Here is a 26,105-nt window from a genome sequence, read left to right on the forward strand (position 1 = left end):
ATCTAAATTCTGTGGCATGACTGGTTTAAAGGTACCGAGGCTTGTGTGCTTGACTGGTTTAAAGGCATCGGAGCACTTTGAGTGGGTTTATGCAATCAATGTGACAAAGGGTTGGGACTGTTTTATACACCTTGGTAAAATGACTAAGGTTGGGAATTCTACTGCTATGATAGTAGAAGGAAGTCGGGGAAATGCCCTATACTTCGGGAATATAATTAAATGAAAAGATTAACCCACTCAGATTCAGGCTTACCTTGGAGAGGGTAGGTGGTACAAAACTCCGGGGACGTATTTCTTGTTTCGAGCTAAAGTGACTCGTTGGTCCCCAGTCCTCGGAGTTGGGGGGGGGGGGGACCCGGACTACCAATATATTCTAGGTGGTAGCTCTTTGTTCTTCTGCAGAAGTTAGGATGCATCCTGTTTTGGTTTTGGCCTTTGGGAGATTCTCTCGGTCACTGGCCGCTCCCTTAGGATTTTCAGTCTCAGTTAGAATGTTCGGGTTAATAAAATAACTTTGAATAATATACCCCCGAACGTTCTCTTCTGTGATGGTTGCCTTGGCTCGTGTGTACCCACGAGATAAGATAAGATAAAATAATCATTATTTAGAACAGTTAGGTATCACAGTGAGTTGAGTCATTAAAGAGACAATTTCATATTCTTTCTAGCATGCTTTATGTTCTGAGCGTGTGATGTAATTCAAATCCTGAAATGTGTGGATATGAAGTAGTTGTGATGAAATGACATCCTGAAATGTGTAGATACGAGATGATTGAACTATTACATGAAAGTTATGTAGGTTATTGTTAGTTGCTGTTGCATAACCTACCTCACTTGCTTATTAGTGTTGCGTAATATGCTTCACCTGCTCAGTTATTGTTATGGAATATGCTTACATGCTCAGATTTATGATTGTTGATTTTTGTTGCATAATCTGCTTACTTGTTTAGATATATGTTGAAAATCCCTTTGACACCCACATCACGTGCGAGATTCATGATATACCTGCATTAAGAGTTACAGTTTTCCTACTTAGACGTAGTAGTCTAATTCCAATTAATTTACTATTTTCAGGTAAAGAATAGGGTTTATGAGCGGTTGCGGGATGGGGCATCGGATCGAGATTTTTGGATTTATTGTTCCAGGAATAGTTTGAGTTCCTTTTATGATTTTAACTCTGATGATTTTCATTGATAAAGGGAATGAAATAAATGTGTTGGGTTTTCTCTCCACCGTAATGTCTCGAAATTCTTAACCCTATATTATTAATTGTTTTCGCTGTTATAAAAAAAATTCCTCTTAAATTTGGGTTAAAATTTTGGGGCGTTACAGAAGTAGTGATGGGAGTGTAGTGAAGCTTGGTGAGCAAGAAATACCGGTGGATGATTGTTTCAAATATTTGGGATATATCATTCAAAAGTATGGAGAAATTGATGGAGACCTAAATCATAGGATAAAGGTTGGGTGGATGAAATGGAAAAGTGCAACTTGAGTGTTGTGCGATCGTAGAATGCCATTGCGGTTGAAGGGAAAGTTTTATAGGACGACTATTAGGCTCGCTTTACTATATGGTACGGAATGTTGGGATACCAAGAGACATCATATTCAAAAAATGAGTGTAGCTGAGATGCGTATGCTTAGATGGATGTGTGGAAATACAATAAAAGATAAGATTCAGAACGAGGAGATACATAAGAAGGTAGGCGTTGCACCCATTGAAAATAAAATGAGAGAGAATCGTTTACGGTGGTTTGGACATATTCGACGAAGGCCTAATGATGCTCCAGTTAGAAGGATGGAGAAATGAGAAAATATATTAGTTAAAAGAGGTCAGGGTAGGGCTAGGAAGACATGGATGGAGATGATAGGAAAGGATATGAATGCTTTGAACCTCACTGAGGACATGGCATTGGATAGAAATGATTGGAGGAGAAGGATTCACGTGGAAGACAAAGAATGACTTTCTTTTTTGGTTCATATCGCCAACCCCAATTGTTTTGGGATGAAGGCGTAGTAGTTGTTGTTGTTGTATGTCATCTTGTTCAGTTTGAACTAGAATGACTGTTGCTAGTCAAGTCTGACTAGCAATATAGCTGTTGGACACAGTCCAACAACTCTATTGAGTCCTCCTCTTTCAGCTGTGTATATAAAGGGGTGCAAACCCTCTTGTATTCTATTCCAATGCTTCTTAAGCAATTGGTTTTTCATATCAATAAAAAATACCTTTTTATTTTTATTTTGTTTTCAATTATACCCTTTTTAAGGGTTATGCTTTAGTGTCGTTCATGACACTTTCCCTTGTGAATCTAAGCTCGTGTTTCGAAGATCCCTATTTCATTTCATGGTATCAGAGCTGCGGAAGTACTAGATCTTGAGGAAAAGCTGCTTCGATTTTCATGCCCATTTACAAAAGTGTTTGCCACTTGAAGAGAAGTGTTTTATCACTTCATTGGGGAAGATTTCACATCTTGTTGTATTGTATTTTCTTCTTTCTTTTTCATTTCTCTTCTATCCCTATTCCTCTCTTCCTTGTAATCAATGGATGACAATGATAAAGTCACCATCATGCCTATGAAAGTAAGCGATACGAACTATGTAACATGGGCTTCAATCATGAAGCACCATATATGGGGAAAAGGCCTATGGGAGATTGTGGATGGTTTCGATTCGGAACCTAAGCTATGTCTTACTAAAAAGGAGGGAGATAAAGAGGTCCTTCTATCGGAAGAATAGAAAATCAAGGCTCTTGCCTCATACGAGAAGAAATGGAAAGAATGAAGAATATCTCATGCGAAGATAATGTCATGGCTTATCAATAGCGTTGACATTAAAAAATGCTCAAGTCTTGCCAAATTTGATCATGCCGATAAGGCATGAGAATACCTTAAGAATATGTATTCCCTTAAAGATATTGCACACGTGTGCAACCTCCAAGAAAAAGTTCGAATGATGACACAAGGAGACAAAACTATTCGTGAATATTATAATGGGTTGTCCGAACTTTGGGAAAAACTTTTTCTTTTAGAACCAAAGTGGCATTGTGCCGAAGACATTGAGCTTCATCAAAAACAACTCGATGCTGAACATTTTTACCAGTTTATCACTGGATTAAAGCCGGAATTTGAAACTAGTAAATCGGCCCTCCTTCACCAAGGAAAAATTTCTTCTATTATTGAAACTATTGAAGAGTTAACAATGGAAGAAAATTGTTTCCGGAAAGGTTCTTAAAAAATTGAAGATGATTCTGTTTTAGCCGTATCTAGACTAGAGAATCATGTTCGATCATATAGGCCTCCTCACTTTAACCGACAAAATGGTGAGTATGATAAGAAGAAAGTTATTTGTCATCACTGTCATGAACCATGACACTACAGGCCACAATGTCCCAAACTTAAGGACCTGAGAGAAAAAAGAGCTGCAATTGCTGGATCGGAGCCTAAAGATCAGGATGCACCAGTTTCTCTGGCCCAACTAATGGAGATTCTTTAGCCTCTCATCAAAGGTGTGTCTTCCTCATCTGAAGCTTCAACTGGCGCAACCTCATCTTTTTCTGATCCAGGTAAAATTTCTTGGCTTCTTGACTCTGGTGCATCTTTTCATATGACCCCAAATAATCAAAGTCTATCCAAATGTGTTAAAAATAAAACAAGTGTGTCAAAGGTCTTTATTGTTGATGGGACTTCTCTTGAAATAGAAGGGAATAGGAAATTTTGAAAAAAATTATAAAACAAAGAAATTTTCTATTCCAGAAATTAGACATGTTCCCAAATTAAATTTAAATCTTTTATCTGTATCTCAAATTTCTGATTATGAGTGTAATATTTCCTTTTCTTTTCATGGTTGTTGGGTACAGGATCGTCAGTCAGGCAAGCTGATTGGGGAAGGCCATAGAGGAGGACTTTATTACATGGATTTTTTGGAAATGCCGAAGAAAGCTGTTTGTTATAATATTCAGAAAATAGAGTTGGAACTGTGGCATAAGAGACTTGATCACTCACATATAGCCAAAATCCAACATTTTCCAAATCTAGGGAAATTTTGTAACTCTAAATCATTTGATTGTAAAGATTGTATTCTCGGCAAAATGAAAAGATTACCATTTCAGAACAGAACCTTTTTCTCTTCAAGACCACTTGAATTAATACACTCGGATGTTTGGGGTCCTGCACCAGTAATTTCTAAAGGATGATTTGTTTACTATGTTATTTTTGTCGATGATTTCTCCCGACATACGTGGATTTATTTTCTCAAACATAAGTCTGAAGTATTTTCATACTTTCAAACTTTTTATAATATGGTTAAAAACAAGTTTCAAAATGATATTACTATTTTCACGTAGATTCAAGGGGAGAGTTTTTATCCACAAATTTTCAAAATTATCTTAAATTGCATGGCATCACACATCAAAGATCTTGTCCTTATACACCTCAACAAAATGGACGGGCGGAACGAAAACATCACCATATTATAGAAACCACTAGGACTTTATTAATAGCAAATCAAGTCCCGAACGATTTTTGGGCAGAAGCTGCCTTAACTGCCACCTATCTCATTAATAGGATGCCATCTTCGTTACAAAATATCACTCTCATTGAAAAACTTATGAACATTTCTCCAGACTACTTTAGACTAAGAATATTTGGGTGCAAATATTTCATATTTACTGACAAAAATGATAAACTTTTCTCTCGTGCGATTCCCTGTGCCTTTTTAGGATATGCTGAAAATCAGAAAGGTTATAGATGTTTTGACTTAAAAAATAATAGACTATATGTGTCTAGAAATGTTTCCTTTCTTGAAAAGGAGAGGTTCTTTGATTTTAGAAAATTAAAAGACGTCACTGAGTACTCCTTTTTGCTAGATCTAACATCAACATCTGATAAATATGACCTTGATTGTAACTTTAATGATGCTTAAAGAATTATTGATCGTAATCATAATGTTGAAAATGAAGTTCATAGGGATACTAGTATTCAATATTTCAGGCGACAAAAGTCTAATCCTCCATGTGCACTTGAAAAATATTCTAACATTCCAACTAGACAATCATCCTGAGTCTCGAGGCCTCCAGGAAAGTTTGTATCATACGAGTCCTTCTCACCCACATATAGGGCAGTTATTGCATTAATTCACTCATATGAAGAACCATCCATATTTTCAAGCAAAAAATGATATCAAATGGATAGAAGCCATGAAAGCTGAATTAGATGCACTTGAAAAGGCTTCTACATGGACTATTCAAGATCTTCCTCTAGGGGAGAAAACTATAGGATGTCGATGGGTTTATAAAATTAAAACCAAGAGTGATGGTACTCTTGAAAGATATAAAACCCGATTAGTAGCCAAAGGTTATGCCCAAGAATATGTGATTGATTATGAAGAAACCTTTGCTCCGGTGGCTCGTATGACAACTGTCCGAACCTTAATTGCCTTAGCTTCTATCAAAAAATGGTCTATTTTTCAAATGGATGTCAAAAATGCCTTTTTAAAGTGAAAGCTAGTTGAAGAAGTATACATGGAACCCCCTCCTGGTCTAAGCATTCCTAAGGGTAAAGTCCTTCGCTTAGAAAAAGCTCTTTATGGACTTAAACAAGCACCAAAAGCTTGGTATGATAGGTTTAGTCGTGTTATGATTGATATTGATTTTCAATTCTGTTTAACTGACACTGCTTTGTTTATTAAGAATTGTGATCATTGTGCTTCTTCTCTACGTGGATGATATGATCATCACCGGAAGCGATAAACATGGAGTTGAAACGTTCAAAACACTTCTTAAATCTCATTTTGAAATGACTGATTTAGACTTGTTGAGATATTTTTTAGGCATTGAAGTTGCTTATTCTCCTAGAGGATATTTATTATTTCAGACTAAATTTGCTTTTGATATTGTTTTCAGGTCTGGTATTACTGATGATAAGAAAGTTGACACTCCAGAAGTTGTTAGTGTTAAAATGAAAATTGATGATGAAGAACTTCTTGCAGACTCTACTCCTTACAGACAGCTTGTCGGGACACTTTCCTATCTATCCATTACCAGACCAGATATAGCACTTGCTGTTCACAAGGCAAGTCAATTTCAATATGCTCCTACTTTTATTCATATGGGAGCAATCATGTGTATTATCAGATACATCTAGTCCTCTATTTCACGAGGACTTTTCTTATCTTTCTCCTCTTCTCTTGATTTAATTGCATATACTGATACTGATTGGGGAGGTGATCTCAATAACAGACACTCAACCACTGGTTTTTGTGTTTTTTTAGGGGAATCATTGATCTCGTAGAGGTGTAAAAAGCAGCTGAAGGTATCTCTCTTATCCACCAAAGCTTAATACAATGCCATGACAACCACGACCATGGAAGTAGTTTGGCTTCGACGACTGCTTGCTGACATGGGAGCTGAAGCAACAAAAGCTTCACAAATGTGCTGTGCCAACAAAAGTGCGATCTACATTGTAGTAACAGAACATTCCACAAACGCACCAAACACATCGAAATTGATTGTCTTTACGTCAGAGAAGAATATCTACACGGGATAATTGATCTGCCATATGTCACTTCAGAATATCAGTTAGCAGACTTCTTTACAAAGCCTCTCGCTGCTCCTCGATTTCACTTTCTCTTAGACAAACTTTTGCTCATTGTACCGTAAGTTTGAGGGGGAGTGTTAAAATGTAAAACTGTACATATATATATATATATATTATATTATTATATATATTTATATATATATATAAATATATATTGTTCATTTCTTTTCTGTAACTTTTTTCCTTTATTTTTATTTTTTTGTCTTTATGTCATCTAGTTCAGTTTGAACTAGAATGACTGTGGCTAGTCAAGTCCTGTCCATACTTGACTAGCAATAGAGTTGAGTCCTCCTTTTTCAGCTGTGTATATAAAGCGGTGCAGCCCTTCTTGTATTCTATTCCAATGCTTCTTAAGCAATTGGTTTTTCATATCAATAAAGAATACCTTTTTATTTTTATTTTGTTTCCAGTTGTAGCCTTTTTAAGGGTTATGCTTTAGTGTCATTCATGACACTTTCCCTTGTGAATCTAAGCTCGTGTTTCAAAGATCCCTATTTCATTTCAGATGGCACTTAATTCTTCACTTAATAGAATGATTATTCAGGCCAAATGTCTCAAATATGTACGAACCTTTTATTCTGCAACCTATTAATTCCAGTTAGTTCAACCTTCATTCTAGTTGGAGATTGCGAAAGAATCAGGATGAGACTGGAAACTGCAGAACAGATATATGGGAAGAGCTGGGCATACCAAATTAGAAGTTTATCAGTTTTTTTTTAATCATGAATGGCGATGTTCATCATGTATTTATGGACTGGCTTATATTTTGTGAGGTTCAATTCTCATAATTTTATGGAGCATATAGTTTTGGTGAAATTAGCAATAGGTGAACAGACTGTTAACAGATTTGCGACCTTGTAAAATTGGATTTTCGGGTCTATTAAGTTTTAATTTCTGAATTCTCATACTCTGTGCTTGTGGCCTCTTTTAAAGTATATTTAGCAGTCAATGCTGAATATGTTTTCAATCATTTTATCTGTTTGGAGATGATGGCCTTTCTTTTGTTGCCTTCCCATGTAGATACTTTTTCAGGTTACCCTTCAAAATCAAATTGTGAAGGAAATGTACTTGATGCTGAGCCTTACTCCTCGCCATGTCAGACATCATCCAGGAAGCATGTGGCTCTCTCAGAAGATTGGCGAAGGAACATAGTCATGTGTTTGCAAGGAAGAGAAAAGGGTTTTAGTTGGCCGCTGACAATTTCACGGTGTGGTTATGTGGGAAGGCAAAGGGAGAAATGGATACCCTATCTTAAAGGTTTTTCTTTCACTTGTTTATTTGCATTAAGATACATTGCAATATTTATAAAAATGTTTTGATGAGTTGCCAACTTTAATTGTCGATAACATGTGATGTGATGATGACTAATATGTGGCCTGATTGTTTGATGTGCTGACAGGTTGGAATTCACTAGGTAGGCAATTTCATGGGCCTGCTGTGTTGCTGGAGCGAAAATATTACTACTCGTGGATTCCTACCTGGTGTGCCTATACTTCCAGTGTGGCTGTTGCACAACCCATTGGTAGCGCGGATGTATGTCTGATTCATAGTTTGATTGATTTGATTTAGCTCTGTAACTGATAGGTAAAGAACCTTTTGGCAAAAGAGCTTGTTAAAAAAATTGCAAATTGATATTCAGATCAATCACAGATAATCCAATAAAGGCGTAGAGTTGAAATACTGTGTAAGCTTTCATGACATCAAGTGCAAATTCTAGATCACATGGTCAAAGAGTGAAATCATGTCAAGCTCAAATGTAACAAATCAAATATCTCAAACGAGTAAAAAGTTTGGTGACTTCAGTAGGCCATACACATTGATATTCTTTGTTGGCTGTGGCTAGTTCCTCAACTCTTTCCTTAGGTATTGATTCCACCATCTGTGATCAAAGTGATCAATATGAGGGGTCTGATTTGACGTGGCTGACACACTTGCATGCCATAAATTGATAATAGGCTGCTGCATAAATGGCATTATGTGGACCACAAAAACATGCGTATTTAAAAGGATATTTGTGTGGCTACGGTTGTACATTGGCTGTGTCAAGTCTGGGCCTGATCCTGGGTGTTGGAGGTGGGGCATTAAAAGTCTATGTAATATAGTGTAGCATAAGGTTGTGTACAGTAACTTTATTAGGCTACTCTGTACATACCCTATAAAGAAGGGGGTATACTAGTGTAATATCGCCTATGTCACATGGGTGCGGGTGCAGGGATGCAACACTTTAAAAAACCTTGGGTGCGTGTGTGTGTGGGGGGGGGGCAAAAATAAAAAAAATTATATATATATAATTTTGAAGTTTTAACAATTAACAACAGTAACACTATTGAAATAAAAAACAATTATCATAATATCATTCATCATGCATGCAATAAATCAAATTAACAATATACAATTCTATTCTACATCATAAAACTAATACCACAATTAAATCAACCTAAATATATTATAGAAACAATCAAATAAGTAAAGAAGAAAAGAACTAAATAATATACCAAAAGTATATGACTATGAAGTAATGAATCTTAATAATTTTCTGCTTCATCATCAAATGCATCATAAGAAGGAAGACTGGGCTCAGATAAATCCATGTTTGTAATGTTGAAATCATGCTCTTCCTCTAAGTCACACTCTTCTGGGTTTATATTCCCAAATTTGGATGTTTCTTATCTGCATTACAAACTCAATTTGAAAATGTTAAATACAATACAAGTATATTTAAATGAAAAACTAAGAAATAGTCAAATAACTAAGAGAGCAAATTAATACCCAAGTATAGAAGAAAAATTGTTTAAACTTCGATATTAGATCGATGCTTTTGAGTCTGCGCTTGGCTCAGGTCTCATCGACAAGGTCGAGACGAGCCAATCGAAGCGTGAGAAAGAGTTTTATTTTTGACCTTTAAATTCAAGAGAAATTTAAGCGAAATTTGGGTTATTTTTAGGCAAAATTAAGAATTTATATTCATGTGATATGTCGTTGGATGCATCTCGGAATGTCGAGCTCAACGATATGTTACTTTTCCTAATTCGAGTTTCAGTTGGCCTGAAAATCGCGTTTTTCCAAAAAAAAGAACAATTTATCGGTTCGGTTCCGGATTTTGATCGGACTAGATCTGATGGATTTGATCCAAATTAATATGGATATGGACTCTATCCAAGACTCATATTAATCTAGATTTTGTCCAGTCCAATGTTATTAAAAACGCGCCTCAAGGCACAAAAAGCGCGCATTGCCTCAAGGCGAGGGCATTTGTGCCTTGAGGCGCAGGTATAAAGCGTAATACCCTTGAGGCGTGCACCTCATAGGCCTTGAGGCGCACACCTCGATTTATTTGGTCAAATGAGGGTCAAAATCCTCATTCAACAAAAAAATTAGGGTTTAAACAAAGCCCTACCGACCCCCTTATGTGTTTTTATTTTTTTCTCACCCCCTATCTCTTTTCTTTCTCACAGCCTTCTCTCCCTCATGGCAACCTTCTCTCCCTCACGACTCTCACAGGCTCACAACATCCTCTCTCGCGTGGTGGAGCCCCGAAACAGGTATGTATTTTTTTTGCTCTCTCATTCTCCTCTTCTTCTTCTTATCTCTTCTCTCTTCTCTCGCGTGATACAACATTCTCTATCTCGCACGTGATACAATCGCCCCTCTCTTTTTTCATTTTTTTTTCGCCCCTCTGTTTTTTTCTCATTTTTATGATGGTATGTAATGGATTTTGCCTCTCTTTGTTTTCATACGATGCAATCAACTATTCTAATTGAGAAAATGCTGTAGTTCATGCACAGATTTATGATGTTTATTTTTTTTTCAATTTTTAGTTCATGCACAAATGCATAGATTTTGTCTCTCTTTTTGCTGTAGTTCATGCACAAAAAATGCATTCAACTATTCTAATTTATTCTTTTTTTTTTCAGTTAATGTGGAAAACCATTTCATGTTATGTTAAAAATTTCAGTCAATTTTTTGCCAGCCACCAATAAAAAAAATGGCTAGCATGGCACCATGTGTCATGGGTTATTACTGTAATGAGATATTGCGGAAATATAAAGAGTGCTTATAAGCACTTACAACAATGAATAAAAGAGACAATATCACAAGTCCACTAAGGGACAATACAAGCACAAGCCTTTAAGAAGGCAACAATATAAAAAGCCTCTTATTGAAAAGAGAGAGAGCTCTCTAGAATGCATACATGCAAGGGGTTCACCCCTATTTATACAAGAGGGAGTGAAAGGAAAAGGAAGGCCAAAGGCCTCAAAAGAAGAGCCCAAAAGGGGGCTCCCATGGAGTCGTTGGGAGCCCCCAACGGTCACATTTGTGACCGTTGGGGTCTCCAACTACTCTATGGTTGGAGCCCCTTTTGGTTCCTAAAAAATACAAAAATACAAAAAAAAAATAAAAAAAATAAAAAATGAAATTACATTTTATCAAAAAAATAAAAATAGTTGTTTTCTAAAACAACTATGTGAAATTACAAAAATACCCCTATCAGGTATTGATGTAATATATATATATATATATATATATATATATATATATATATATATATATATATATATATATATATATATATATATACACACACACACACACACATGGAGTACATTTTAACACCCCCCCTCAAACTTTACGGGAAAATGACGAAAAGTTTGCCAAGGAGAAACATGAAGCGGGGAGCCGGAAGGGCTTTAGTAAAGAAGTCCGCCAACTGATATTCTGAAGTGACATACGGTAGAACAATTGTTCCTTGTAAGTATTCGTCACGAACAAAGTGGCAATCCATTTCAATATATTTGGTACGCTCATGGAAGGTATGATTGCTTGCAATATAGATGACACTCTTGTTGTCGCAACAAAGCTTTGAAGCTTCGGTAATATCAACCCCCATGTCTTTAAGCAGACTGAGAAGCCATACAAGTTTTATTGTTGTGGTTGCCATAGCTCGATACTCACCTTTAGTAGATGATAGTGAAACCTTCTGTTGCTTCTTGCATCGCCAGTCAATCAAAGAGTGCCCTAGAAAGACACAAAAACCAGTTGTTGAGACTCGATCATTAGAATTACCTCTCCAATCTGCATCAGTATAAGCAAGAAGATTCAAGGAAGAAGATGATGATAAAAATAGCCTTTTATTGATGGTGTTCCGAATGTAACGGATGATCTGGAGAACAACACTCATATGCACAGTTGTAGGAGCATGCTGAAATTGACTAACTGAATGAACCGCATGGGTGATATCCGGTCTGGTCATGGTTAAGTAGGTGAGAGACCCAATGAGTTGTCTGTAGGGTGTGGGATCTCTCAGAAGAACCCCATCCTCCAACCGTAATTTGGCATTAATAACCTCAGGAGTCTCTACTTTTTTATCATCAGAAATCCCAGACTTAGAACATATATCTGTAGCAAGCTTCAATTCCAAGAAAGTATCTAAGAAAACCTAAATCAGACATATCAAATATATTTTTTAACATATTTTTAACATCAATAATACTATTTTGATCATTCCCAGTGATAATCATATCATCAACATAAAGTAACAACATCACGATACTAGTATCTGCATTTTTAACAAAAAGAGCAGTGTCAGTGTAACAAGAGTGAAATCCTAATTTGATCATGATATCACTGAAACGATCATACCAAGCCTTAGGGGCTTGTTTAAGGCCATACAATGCTTTTAAAAGCCGAAGAGTTTGACCTTGCTCAATATTAATTCCGGGTGGTGGCTCCATGTAAATTTCTTCACTTAAACTTCTATTTAAAAACGCATTTTTTACATCAAGTTGATAAATAGGCAATTTTTTGGTTGATGCGACAACTATTAAAGTCCTGACACTGGTCATTCGAGCTACGGGAGGGAATGTTTCTTCATAATAAATTTCATATTCTTGTGAGTATCCCTTAGCGACTATCCTAGCTTTATATCGTTCTAAAGAGCCATCGCTTTTAGTTTTGACTTTAAAGACTCAGCGACACCCAATAGGCTTTTTATGTGGGGTTAAATTAACTATTTCCCAAGTATTAGCCTTTTTTAGTGCATTTAGTTCAACTTGCATTGCTTCAACCCAATGCGGTATAGATTTAACTTAATTATAGTGATCAGGTTCAAAATAAGAATGCAGGGTTATTAAACATGCTCGATAGTTGGGCATTAAGGAATCATAGGATACAAACCTATTTGGGGGTATTGATATTCTATAAGAATGTCTAACTTGTGGTTCCTCAGTAGACTCAGAAATTTGAGAGTATTTTTCGAGGGCATTAATAGGGTTTTCTTGATTTCTTCTTGAGTAAACATTCATATTTGCATTATTATCATTTGAGGGTATTATATCAAGATTGGACGCCTCACATGTATCTTCTATGCTTTCAAGGAAATCATTTTGTATGTCATCAATAATATCATATAAAAATATGTAATCAATTTCATTTGTTTCTTTTATTTTATCAAAACCATTATCTTCTTCTAGAAATGTTACATCTTTTGAAACATATAGTTTATCATTTTTAAAATCATAACATCTATACCCTTTTTTATTTTCACCATATCCTAGAAAAACACATTCAATTGCTTTTGGAGACAACTTATCTCTTTTATGCAATAGGACAAAGCATTTGCAACAAAAAATACGAAGACGATTGAAAGTGAAAATTTAAAGAGCTTTTCATAGGGAGAAACATTTTTTAACTTAGAAGAGGGCATTCTATTGATTAGATAAGTTGCGGTTAGAACGGTTTCGACCCAAAACTTCTTTGGAATATTTCTAGAAACAAGTAGTGTTCTAGCGGTTTCTACAATGTGCCTATGTTTCCTTTCCGCTAGGCCATTTTGTTGAGGGGTTATACGACATGATTTTTTATGACAAATTTCATTTTGGGTTAATTAGTTTTGAAATTCGTGAGATAAATATTCACCACCGGAATCGGTTCTCAAAGTAGATATGTTACTTTGGAAATGATTTTGAATTTTTCTATGAAAATCTTTAAAGAAAGTAAATACTTTCGACTTATGACTAAAAAAATAAATCCAAACATACCGAGTAAAGTCATCAATAAAAGTAACATAATAAGAATAGTCTCCTTTAGACATAACCGGAAAAAGGCCCCCAAACATCCGAATGCACCAATTCAAATGGTCTTGACGAAAGAAAAGTTCTAGTTAAAAACATAATAAACTTCATTTTTCTAAAAATACAATCTTTGCCACTAATTTCTTTTTCCTTACAAAATTTGTTTCCAAAGGGAAAAAAATACATTTTGGAATAACTTGGATGACCAAGTCTTTTATGCCAAGTTTCCATATTTTTTTCTTGAACATAAGAACAAAAGTAATTTGTGGGAAGGTCTAGATGGTCCATATAGTAGAGTTCTCCCTTCCTATGGCCTTGCCCAATCCGCTTTCCGGACCGGAGATCCTGCACAAAGCAACCATTAGATGAGAAAGATATTTCACATCCATGGTCGGCAATTTGGGAGACCGAAAAAATGTTTAAATTTAGTTTGGGAACAACTCTTACTTTTGGAACACAAAAATTTTGAGAATCTTTAAAAGAGCCAATACTTGAAATTTTTAAAAAGGTTCCATCGGCCGTAGAGACAGAAGAATCCTTTGAATTTGTGCAAACTTCAACAAGTGCATTTTCATGGGGGGTCATATGAAAAGAGGCTCCGGAGTCAAGGATCCAATAATACGTACTGGGTGATGATGTAGAAGCAATAGCCGCACCCGATGTGGAGGAAGAAGCTTTTAGAATTTGTTGAAGAGCCATAGATATTTGCCCAAGAGTCTCTTTGAGGTCACCATTCTTGCCTTCATCTTCTTTGGTGGTAGTTTATTCAAGAGAGGCCACCTTAGGCTTAAAAGTTTCATTAAGCTTTGGGCAAGCAGGTTTAATGTGATCCGGCTCATAGCAATGATGAAAAACAATCATTTTTCTTCCTCCATTATAGTTTCCTTGTTTCTCAAAATGAGGAGGTTTATAGGTTCTTACATTGTTACCGGGTTTGGATACGGCAAGCACTTCATCAACATGTTTACTCATGCCAAACCTTGTCTCCCCTTGAGTGATTTCGGCAATGGTATCCTCAATTGGAGGAAATATAGATCTATGGAGAAGTGAGGATCTCACTTGCTCAAATTCGGGACGTAGCCCCCAAAAATTTGAAACAATCGTTCTTGTTCCATTTGTTTTTCTCTTAATTCAATATCTTTTATAGAAACCCATTTTGGCTCTAAAAGAGCCAATTCATCCCATAGTGGGTTTAAGGCACTAATAGTCTTGAATGCTAGAGTCACCTTGTTTGGTGGTTCTAATCTTTTCTTGCAAAAAATACGCTCTTGCAAGATCCTTTTCGGTATACGTACCCTTCATAAAGGACTAAGCCTCATTGGCCCGACGAAATTTAGCTATATTAGCACATACCTTAAGCTCAACATTGTTTATAAACCACGCAAGGATTTTTGCGTGATTGCTTTCCCAATCTTCCACTTCTTTTTGATGATTTTCAATGGCTTTGAGGCGAGCATCTCCTTCAAGAGCCTTTTCTTGACCTCCTTCGTTCTTCGTGAGCATAAATTTAGGTTTCGAAACGGTATCCATGACAAAACCCCAAAGTTTCTTTTTTTTGAGGTTGTTTTCCATTGCTGATGCCCACATCATGTAATTCTTTCCATTGAGCTTGAAGGATAGGTCAATCTTGGCCTCCATGGTGTTTCCAAGAAGTGACAAGAGATATACAAAATGTGAAATACACGAACCACACTTTTCATTCAAGAATCGAGTGGCTCTGATACCATGTAATGAGATATTGCGAAAATATAAAGAGTGCTTATAAACACTTACAACAATGAATAAAAGAGACAATATCACAAGTCCACTAAGGGACAATACAAGCACAAGCCTTTAAGAAGGCAACAATATAAAAAGCTTCTTATTGAAAAGAGAGAGACCTCTCTAGAATGCATACATACAAGGGGTTCACCCCTATTTATACAAGAGGGAGTGGAAGGAAAAGGAAGGCCAAAGGCCTCAAAAGAAGAGCCCAAAATGGGGCTCCCGTGGAGTCGTTGGGAGCCCCCAACGGTCACATTTGTGACCGTTGGGGGCTCCAACGACTCTATGGTTGGAACCCCTTTTGGTTCCTAAAAAATACAAAAAAGAAAATAAAAAAAATAAAATAAAAAATGAAATTACATTTTATCAAAAAAATAAAAATAGTTGTTTTCTAAAACAACTATGTGAAATTACAAAAATTCATATATATATATATATATATATATATGGAGTACATTTTAACAATTACATCCCAAGTTCCCAACCATTTTCTGATCGTTGAATGTGCCAGCCAACTTGATGAATGATGGAAGGCATGACAGGGAGCATGAAGGGTTGAGAGGCCAGCTCCAATAAGCCTGGTTTCTCAAATGAAAAAACTGGTTGGGTCGGGTTTTTGATAAATCATGATTTCAATGAAAACCTGCCTTATACTGTCACCCAAACAGATATAACCTGGCTGGTTTCACTGAAAAACCAAGTTTAAAAACCTGGTTTTCAGTGTCATCCAAACGAACCCTTGTTTGGAGGGTCAAAAACACAAGCTTTGGGCATCATTTGAATAACCCCTTAGTAATTTTTCTGTCTTTCAACAATGATGTTAGTAACAGTTCCAGTTTGCGTGAAAGTTATGTTTGTAAGTCACCTTTTGCCTCTTGAAAGATTGTACATTTTTTGTGAATGCAACCTGATAGACTGAGAGACTTGCAAGAAGAGCAAGTTGCAGCTCATCATCAGAGCCCATGAGTGTGTTATCTATGGTTTTGAGCAGTTTGCAGCAGCGAATTGCTTTTATACAAGCAGTTTGTTTTTTGTCTGCAAGGATGCTTACTGATATTCTATGCTGCAGTTCATGTACAAATGTACGATGTTCATCTTTTTTTTATTTTTTTTCTGTTTTTTAAGTCAAGAAAGCAAGCAGGTGTAGAAAGTGAAACGATTCTACTTTTGTTAATAAACTTGCTTCAAAATGATAATTTGGTTGTTCGGTAATGCCGTATGAATGTATCATAGTTAACCATTATAATTCTTGGGTCTATTTATTCTTTTTTTATAGTTGAACAATGGGAAAAAATGTAGGATGGGATCATGGAGCTAAAGTTCCAAATCCCACTAAAGATCCCAAACTCGCAGGACATGTAATTTGCAATTACTGTCATAAACAGACTACAGGAGACATCTATAGGTTAAAGCATCACTTAGCTGGCACAAAACATGGTGTAAGCATGTGCGAATCGGTTCCACCTGATGTGAAAAGATTTTTTCAGAATTATTTAAGGGATCATAAGAAAAAAAAACAAGAACAAAACAAGTTGGATATCGAGAGAAGTGTTTATTTTGGATCATCAGCAGACGATAATGTGAACAAAGAAACTAGTGGATCATGTAGTGATGCAAAAACAAGCACAGGTGGTCATATAGACATCTTTGTGAACAAAGAAACACTACAAAACACAATAAACACTCTTTTCAAAAGGGATGAAAGAAAAAATGTATGTCGTGCCATTGGTAGATTTTTTTATTCAAATGCCTTATCATTTAATCTTTGCAACAATCCATATTTTGGTGTAATGGTAGAAGCTATTGCAAATTATGGGCGAGGGTTCAAACCGCCTTCTTATCACGAGATCAAAACGCGGATTTTGAAGGATGAGGTAGATTGTACTCACGAAATTTTAAAAGTGTTCAAAAGGAATGACCAAATGTTAGTTATAGCATTATGGCAGATGGTTGGACAAATGAAAAATGAAGAAACTTAATTAATTTTCTTGTGAACAACTCATCTGAGACAATATTTTTAAAGTCCGTTGACATTAGTGACATAGAAAAAACTGGTGCAAATTTGTGTAAGTTGTTAAAGAAGTTGGTAAAAGTAATGTGGTGCAATTCATTACAGATAATGCACCAAATTATGTGGCAGCTGAAAATATATTAACAGCAGGAAAAACATATTTTTGGACACCATGTGCGACGCATTGCTTGGATCTTATGTTAGAAGATATTGGAAAGATATCAATTTTTAAAGATACGGTGGAAAAAACAAAAAAATTACAAGATATATTTATAGTCATGCATGAGTATTAAATTTGATGAGAAAGTTCACAAAGAAGAAATAACTTCTACGTCCAGCCATCACTCGTTTCGCCACAACATATCTCACGCTTCATAGTATTGGATGTTATAAAAAAGAGTTGAAGTCGATGTTCTTATCTTTAAATTTTAGATCATCTAATTACTATAAGAAATCAGATGCTAAGAACATTTCTTATATTGTTCTTAATGATCATAAGTTTTGGGTTGCTATATCATATGCAATTAAAGCTACACTGCCTCTCGTTTAAGTTTTGCGATTAGTTGATGCAGATGAACCTGCTATGGGATTTTTGTACGAGGCAATGGATAGAGCAAAAGAGGAAATTGTTTCAAATCTTGACAAGGTTGACAGAAAATATAAACCTATTTGGGATATCATTGATAGACGATGGGACTTGCAACTTCATACGCCTTTGCATGCAGCTGCCTATTATTTAAATCCACATTTTCATTATGCTGACAACTTCAATCCGGATGGAGAAGTTATGCGTGACTTTTATGATTGTGTTGAGAAATTGGTTTCTGATGCAAATGTTCGGTTGAAAATTACAACACAAATTGATGCATTTAAAAAGGCAAAGGAGTTGTTTGGTAGAGAGGCATCTGTTATAACAAGAAAATTAAAAAGTCCTGGTAAGTTTGTAATTATGTTAATATTTTTTTATGTTTTGGTTAATTATGACATTCTTAATGTTTTTATCAATTTTGTATTGTTTTATTTGAATGCAGCTGATTGGTGGAGTTCATTTGGGCACAAAAATCCTGAGTTGATGAATTTTGCAATTCAAATTCTAAGTTTGACATGCAGTGCATCGGGCTGTGAGAGGAATTGGAATACTTTCCCATTGGTTTGTGACTTTGTATTTTATTTATGAAATACATTTTTATAAGTGTAATTATCTTATAATTGATTATCAATGATTTGAAATTATAGGTGCATACAAAACGGAGGAATAGACTTGAACAAGAGAAGATGAATGCATTGATTTTTGTAATGTACAATATAAACTTAAGAGAGAGAAATATGAGGAGGAAGGCTACCAAAGACCCTATATGTCTAGATCATATAGACTCAGACGATCAGTGGATTGTGGAGAAGGAAGATCCAGTGTTGCCTAGTGATCCCAATTGGTTGGAGGATTCATGGTTGGATTCGAACTTCGACATAAATGCCATTAAGCATGTTCCTATTGAAAAAGTTACTTCATCTTATGATTCACAAACTGGTTCTATGCAAGACAGGTCTTCAAGAGATCAAGATAAAGCTAAATTCCTTTTACCTTGCTATGAATATAAATATATATTTTTAATTACATAAAATAAGTATTTAATACATGATTTTTTATTGCAGGAAAAAGAAAAACAAAAGAAGTGATCGAGGATGTGGAGGAAGAAAGTGCAGATGATGAAGAGTCAGAGAATGAAGATGAAGGAGAACCTATTTATATGGATTCCTCAGGTGATGACATTGAAGACTTAAATATTGATGATGATGAGACACAAGAAGAGCCTAGGCCCTAATTCATATCATATGGCTATGACCATTTATATGTTTTTTTAAGTCTTTCAATTGCAATTGTGAATGTTAATACTCTCATTTTGAAGAGTTTTTGACAATTATATTAACATTTGGTTGTTAATGCATTTTCTAATTATGACATTATATTGTTAATGCTGAGATGCATTTCGTTGTTAATGTTATTTTTTAATTTAATGAATGCCCATGTTTTATTTTTTAGATAGTTAGATAGATCAAGTTGTTGCATTAATGTTACTTTTACATGTTAATCTCATATTTTTTCAGTATTTATTTGAGATTTTTTATTTCCTGTTGGTTTTTGCTTCATCAATAAAGATTTTTTTATTTTTTTATAATTTTAGATATTTTTTATAGTTTTTTAAAGTTTTTTCTAAAAAAAAAATTTGAGGCTTACTCTTTACGCCTCGAGGCTTACGCCTTGCCTCAGATTTTGATGGAGCGCCTCGCTACGCCTCAACACTTTTCACAACACTGGTCCAGTCCAAAATTTTATTTGGATTTTTGGAGATGGATTTGGATCTTGGATCCAGATCTAGATTCAAATTCGTGCCCAAGGATTTTCTAGCTTTAAATTCATTAAAAAGCTTTAAATTAGAGTTAATTAAGGTTAATAAGTCTCCCAAGTTAATTTGGCTATTTTTGAAAGCTTCTAGATAGTTATTAATTATTTAATGCTTAATAACTAATTAATTTTATTTAATTCCGAATTTTATTTTTAGGATTGTTTAGGACATCTTAAAGGAGTCCTTGTACGTGCCTACGTAGGCTAAAGAAAGTTTAGAAAGACTTTTTAAAAAAAATTAGAAACTTTGAAAAAAAAAGTCAAATATGAGAGTTTTGGAAATTCTAGAAAGAGAAGCGAAAGAGTCCTCAAAAGAGGAAACTCTCCTTCTCCCGCCCATCTAGAGAGGGCTGGAGAAGGGGGGCGGGCGTCACCCTCCTCTTAGCTATTTAAGATTAAAAAAGAAAGAAAGAAAAGAGAGTGAAAAAGAAAGAGTAGAGAGAAGGAGAGGGAAAGAGAGGAAGAGGAAGGAGGAGCCTTCTTCTTCAGCCATCCAGTTTTTTTTCTTGTTTCTTTTCGATTTATGTAAACTTACGGGTCTTCTCTCTTGAATCAAGTGAGAAATTGAATGTAGATGGGTTTTCGTGCATGATTTTGATGAAAATCTATGGGAAAAAGAGTAGATCTATATGTTTACTCTAAAATATATGAAAGGGAATTTATGGATCCTTTTCCATGGATTCATTTTCGATTTTATTCACCTTTTTAAAAATAAATTTGTGTATGCTTTCTTTTTTATGCTAAACAAAATTTATTTTATGATAAAAATAGTTATGTCCTGCATTATGATATTTTAGTTTTTCCATGGATGGTCCATGTTATGGACTCTGAGATGCACATAAACTTGTGTTAAATAATCTTGTATGCATGTAGTTAGAAAAATTTATGTGCATACTTGTTGTCATGTTGAAACATAAGTTTTGTTTTTGCTTATGTTCATGTTAGAACTTAGAATAGCATGTGTAGTTGCATATGAGCCTTATGTATATACGATATGTGAAGTGATACATAAATACCCTTCATCTCATATATATGTACCTATATATCTATTAGATAAACTCATATAATCATGAATAAGCAATAATACCTAGATCTGATCCTGCGCAAAGCACATGGATCATATCGATGGCATCCATTTACAGATCTGGTCCTGTGCAACATGCTTGGAACAGACCATGTACATAACGTAAGGGTCTGGCCATCAGACCTTGAACAAAATACATGGGTTTGTTTAGAAAAAAAAAGAAAAACAAAGTTGTAAAACAAATTTTTGTTTTATAAATAAAATTCTGGGCCGGCTCGGCTGACTGCCAGGCCCTGGCAGAACGTACACCGGCCCAGGTCGGGCCTGTGCATGGTCTGCCAGACCCAGCCGAGTGAACCCGGCTGGGCTGGTTTGGCCAGCCTGGGCTGGCAGGGTCCTGCCAGGCCCAATCCAGCCTTTTGGCTGGACTGGCATAGGCCTGGCAGCCTCCTGCCAGGCCCAGCTGAGTCTGATGAGACCAGAGCCAGCTGACCGGGGTCAGCTGGGCCTGATCAGGACCCGGCCTCGGCTGGGTGTTAAGACCCCTTTTTAAAAAAAAGAAGATTTTTTTTAGAGCCCCAGCCGACTGACCGTCGGCTGGGTACAAACTTGGTTTAGCCATGGGGCAGTCAACCCCCCAGCCGATTGGGTCGGTTGGGCTGAGGGATTGACCCAGTTGACTCGGTCGGCAGGGTGGGTTTGACGGTGTGCAAGACCCAGTCGACTGGGTCACATCTGTTTCAAAAAAAAAAAATCTAAAAAAAAGATTGGTATTTGAATTAAATTCGATTGATACATGCAAAAGAATGAGGTTCTACAAGCTTGCACTTGGTTATGCATGCACATTTGTAATAGTTTGCACATGTTTAAGACACGTTATGTTATGCTTAAAAAAATATTATTGCATAGTTGTCTCATGTACAGGTGCCTACTTAAATTAATGTGTTAGCATGTATCTAGTTGCATGGATGTTCACATGCGTGGTTAATGAATGGGAGCATGCATTTGACATGAATATGTGCACTAAATGAAAGAATGCATGTGACGTGATTATGTGTATTGAATGAAAGCGTACACTTAACATGAATGTGTGAACTCATGCATATGCATATGACTACTATTCTTTCATGCACATTGTTAAGTTGGCATATATGAATGGGCATCAAAAAACATGTTGACATCATTGCATATATGACAAGTTATGATTTTTGCATAGGATGCATCAATGATTAAATACTAGATCATTGTGGGCTGTGTAGCCTTGAGCTTGGATTGCTTCTTCTTTATTTGTTTTAATGCATCGTAAAAGTCACATTGCTATTGTTTCACTATATTGCACTGTTCTATTTTTTTCACAGGCTTTGGTCTCGTGATTGGTCTCGCGTTAGGATATGCGAGCTTGTTTTTTGATCTTTGCATGCTAAATTGCAAATTAATGAATTGACCATTAATAACAAGATAAAGAAAAAGAACAATGTAATATACGTTCTGAGATATCCCATCATTAGAATGAGACTCTTAGAGTTTCAGTTTTGGGGAACCATGAAGATACAAAAACTCTGTTTGCATTATTGTTACCCCTGAACATGATATTGAAGTTCTTTCTCTTGAACACGGTTTTAGGGAGAATCCGCCATTTTACCTAGGGGTGGTGTGTAGACACAACTGCTATTTTGGTATATCAAGAAAGTGACATTATTGGATGTGGAGGTCCTTAGTGTCCCGACATTAGATGTGGAGGTCTAATATTCCGAAGGTTGATTCAGTCGATGACTAAGTTTGAAACACGGTAATAAAATACAACTTGTGTGCTAAGTTACTCTGAGAACCCTACTTGACCTCGAAAAATCTTACCAGTTTGGTGTATCCGCGGACAATGATAATAAAAAGAAGAACTTAAATTAAATGCATTTAATATAGGCATGTATATGAAAAGAATACTCTGATAAAAGATAATAATTTATTCATGCATGTGCACAGAAATCATGCATATTTTCTGCTATGCATTAGATCATGCATATTTACTTGTTTTCTTGTGATATATGGATGGTGGCATGATGTGTGCTTTATACTGCATGATAACATGTCTTTATTGCATAATTAATGTTTTCTCTTGCTTTGTAATTGTTTCTGGTTTCTTAAATGATTGCTTAAATTATGAATTTATCATAATTGCATCATTCAAAATTATTGCATGAATCTTATCTATATTTTTTATGCTTATTTGTTTCATTAGAGAGATTCGTACACAGAATTCTTTTGATTTCTAATACCTCTACTTTTGTGTTTTTTGCAGCCTCAGATGCCCAGTGAGGTGACCTGCTTACGAGAGGAGCTACGAGAGGACTACATAGCTATTAACAGACCCTTTGGACAACGTGACTATTTTCTTTTCATTTGATTTTTATGCACTCTGATATCTTGTAATTGTCTCATGACTATTATTTCTAAATTAATAAAGTTGGCTTGTTATGGTTTGAAAGATGGTTGTAAGATCCCTTGTGGTTTCTTTGAGTTTCCTAGTTGTGTTGGAACTGTAAAGGCTCCGGGTCTCTGGGAAGATTTCTGCAATGGTTTAAAAAAAAAGAAAATCTGCACTTTTTCATGAGTATGAGTTGGGGTCGTTACAACTAGTCTTTTTTGCCTTTTTCTTTTTAATGGACTCAAGGGGGTCGATCCTTTAGAAGTACTTCTCATTCACCATAGGTAATGTAAAGAACTTTTGTTCTCTCCTTTTGTGTTGAGCCTCCTCTAACCCTAACCTCTTTCCCTCTTATTTCTTTGGATCTTTAACATAGTATCAGAGCTAGAGTGTACAGGGAAGCTGAGGCTTTGAATCTGGAAGGCGGCAAGCTTGGTACAATCTCACCGTCATTCTTGGAGGAACGATTGGTCTGTTCAGATCAGTTTTGGTTAGTTTTGCTTCTTTACTTGGTACCATTTGATTTTAGATGTTCTACAAATCAAACCCCATTGAATTTGAACTTGTTTTGAATTTTTAGTGATTTTCCAAGATTTTCTTGATTTCTTCAAAAGTTTCGGTCTAGATTTGGGAAAAACGTTGAATCTGGCTATGTTTTTGGTTTTTGGAAGCTCAAATTAACTCTATTTAAGTCATTTTTACTATAGGAGGTTGACCAAAGTGCTTGGGTCAATTATTTTGGGGTTTTAGAGAGGATTTGAACAAGTTTTGGGGTATTTTTAGCTTGAGGTATGCCATTTTCTGTCTTTTCTAGGTGTCAACTGCACCTAGTTACTAAGGTTGTGCTGTTTTTGTGTGGATTAAACAATTTTAAGTATATTCAACATATTGTAGTGTTCATTTGTGTCTTGTGTCATCTACTTGACCTTTAAAGTGACTCTAGTTGATTTTTTTTTTAAGCTCGACCCTTTTCTATTTTTGGTAATATTCATTGTTGGTGGTATTATGGAGAAGGAAGGGATTCAAATTATTCCTGTCAAGTTAAATGGGACAAACTATGCGTATTAGGCTGATTTTTTGGAAGCGGTAGTTGTTGGAAAAGGATTGGGAGGCTAATTGGATGGTTCAAAAGCAAAACCTAAAGTTTTTGATGAGAGTTTTGATAAATATATAGAGGAATGAGTTATGAACAATGCGAGAGTCAATGCTTGGATTCTTGGGTCCATGGAACTAAGAATTGCCATGAATATTTCAAAATTCCATGAGGCCAAAGAAGCTTGGAATATCTCGGACAAGTGTATAAACAAGAGAACTGGGCAAGACATTTTCAACTCAGAGTTGAGAAGTATGCGCCAGGGAATCCAGTCAATTGAATAATTTTACTCTGATATACAAAGAATATGGGATGCTCTTGCACTGATGGAGGGATAGAAGAAACGTGAGAAGTATACAAAATCTGTGTCTTTCACTTCATGTCAAACTTGTTTGGGGCTTTTGGATCAGCACAAGGAGACTGACAGAGTCATTGAGTTTTTCATGGCTCTTAGACCAGAATTTGTTGGGACAAAGAGTGCCATCTTGCGTCGTTCTCACTTACCATCCGCGACTCAAGTCATTGCTCAATTAATTGCGAAAGAGACTAAGATAAAGTCTCTTGGATCATTCTCTTTTAGGGATAATATCATAGTTGTATCCAAGCAGATAGGTGGCAGAATGGGTGGAAGATGTGGTGGTAGGACCGGAGGCGAGGGGAGATGGGATTTGGTGGAAGAGATGACCTTAGTTCTGTTTAGTGTCACTATTGCAAAAATTTTGGTTATATGAAGAATTATTGTTCCATTCTTAAGAAAAAGATCTGTGGTGCATATGCAGCTTCTACTTAAAGGGAGGGTATAATGCCCAAGGATGAGCAGTCAAGTGGTTCTTCATCAGTTGGCGGTGAAGTAATGGGTAGTGGGCAACTTCACAGACTAGAGCAAGTTCAACAAGAGATCTAGCATCAAATCCAGCAATTGCAACTTCTTGCTCAGTCAGCTGTTGGCCCTTCTACCTCTACCACTCCTACTTCCTCCTCTGGTACTGCTTTCTTTGATATCTCGGGTTCTTCCTTTAGTTGGCTAATAGACTCTGGGGCTTCATGTTACATGACACCTCATAAGTCTATTTTAGCTAGCTGTAGTCCCTGCAGTGACATTTTTCGCACTGCAGATGTTTCTTCTATGTCTGTCTCCAAATTAGGTTCAATTACTTGTGATTCTTATCTTGGTAGTAAATTTAATCTTTCGCAAGTTTATCATATTTCGTCTCTTGCTATTAATCTTATTTTTGTGGGTCATATTACTAAACTTAACTAACTATAATGTTATCTTCTCCTTTGTTGGTTGTGTTGTGCAGGATCAATTGTTAGAGAAGAAGATTGGAATTGGCCATAGGAAAGGAGATCTGAACTACCTAGACCGGATTGACATAAGGGAGTAGAAGGAAGTAAGAACCGAACATGGAGCTTCAATTTTGGATGAGTCTTTCTTTTGACACCAGGGACTTGGGCATATTTCTAGCTCTAGGTTGCAAAGTTTAGTGTCCTCCGAAAGTTTTGGAAAATCCAAGATAGTTGTGTCAAATCATGTTAAAAATTGTGTGAGTTGTAGATTGGCCAAGAGTCATTTTTTGTCATTCAAGTTTAGTGATAGGGAATCAGAAAGTCCTTTTGATTTGGTACATTCAGATGTATGGGGTCCTTTTCCTATTGTGTCAAAGGGAAGATCATCTTATTATGTGACTTTCATAGATGATTGTACAAGGTTTACTTGGATATACTTT

The 26,105-nt window shown here is 35.9% G+C and overlaps 1 protein-coding gene across 3 annotated transcripts in view; it reads left to right on the forward strand.

Moving 5' to 3' along the window:
- The window catches only part of LOC149811461 (uncharacterized), a 111,780-nt gene that overhangs the window by 55,274 nt on the left and 30,401 nt on the right, over positions 1–26,105 (forward strand). Inside the window, exons 7-9 of one of the 3 annotated variants that reach the window (XM_089993096.1) lie at positions 7,611–7,847; positions 7,990–8,123; positions 10,046–10,132. In XM_089993096.1, the coding sequence (XP_089849222.1) occupies positions 7,611–7,847; positions 7,990–8,123; positions 10,046–10,132 (458 nt within the window). The remainder of the gene's footprint in view (positions 1–7,610; positions 7,848–7,989; positions 8,124–10,045; positions 10,133–26,105) is intronic. The other 2 variants (XM_089993097.1, XM_089993098.1) reach the window with 2 other exon arrangements.

The sequence above is a fragment of the Nuphar pumila genome, chromosome 17, assembly GCF_984573655.1.
Source record: "Nuphar pumila chromosome 17, dmNupPumi1.hap1.1, whole genome shotgun sequence".
Classification (NCBI taxonomy): domain Eukaryota; kingdom Viridiplantae; phylum Streptophyta; class Magnoliopsida; order Nymphaeales; family Nymphaeaceae; genus Nuphar; species Nuphar pumila.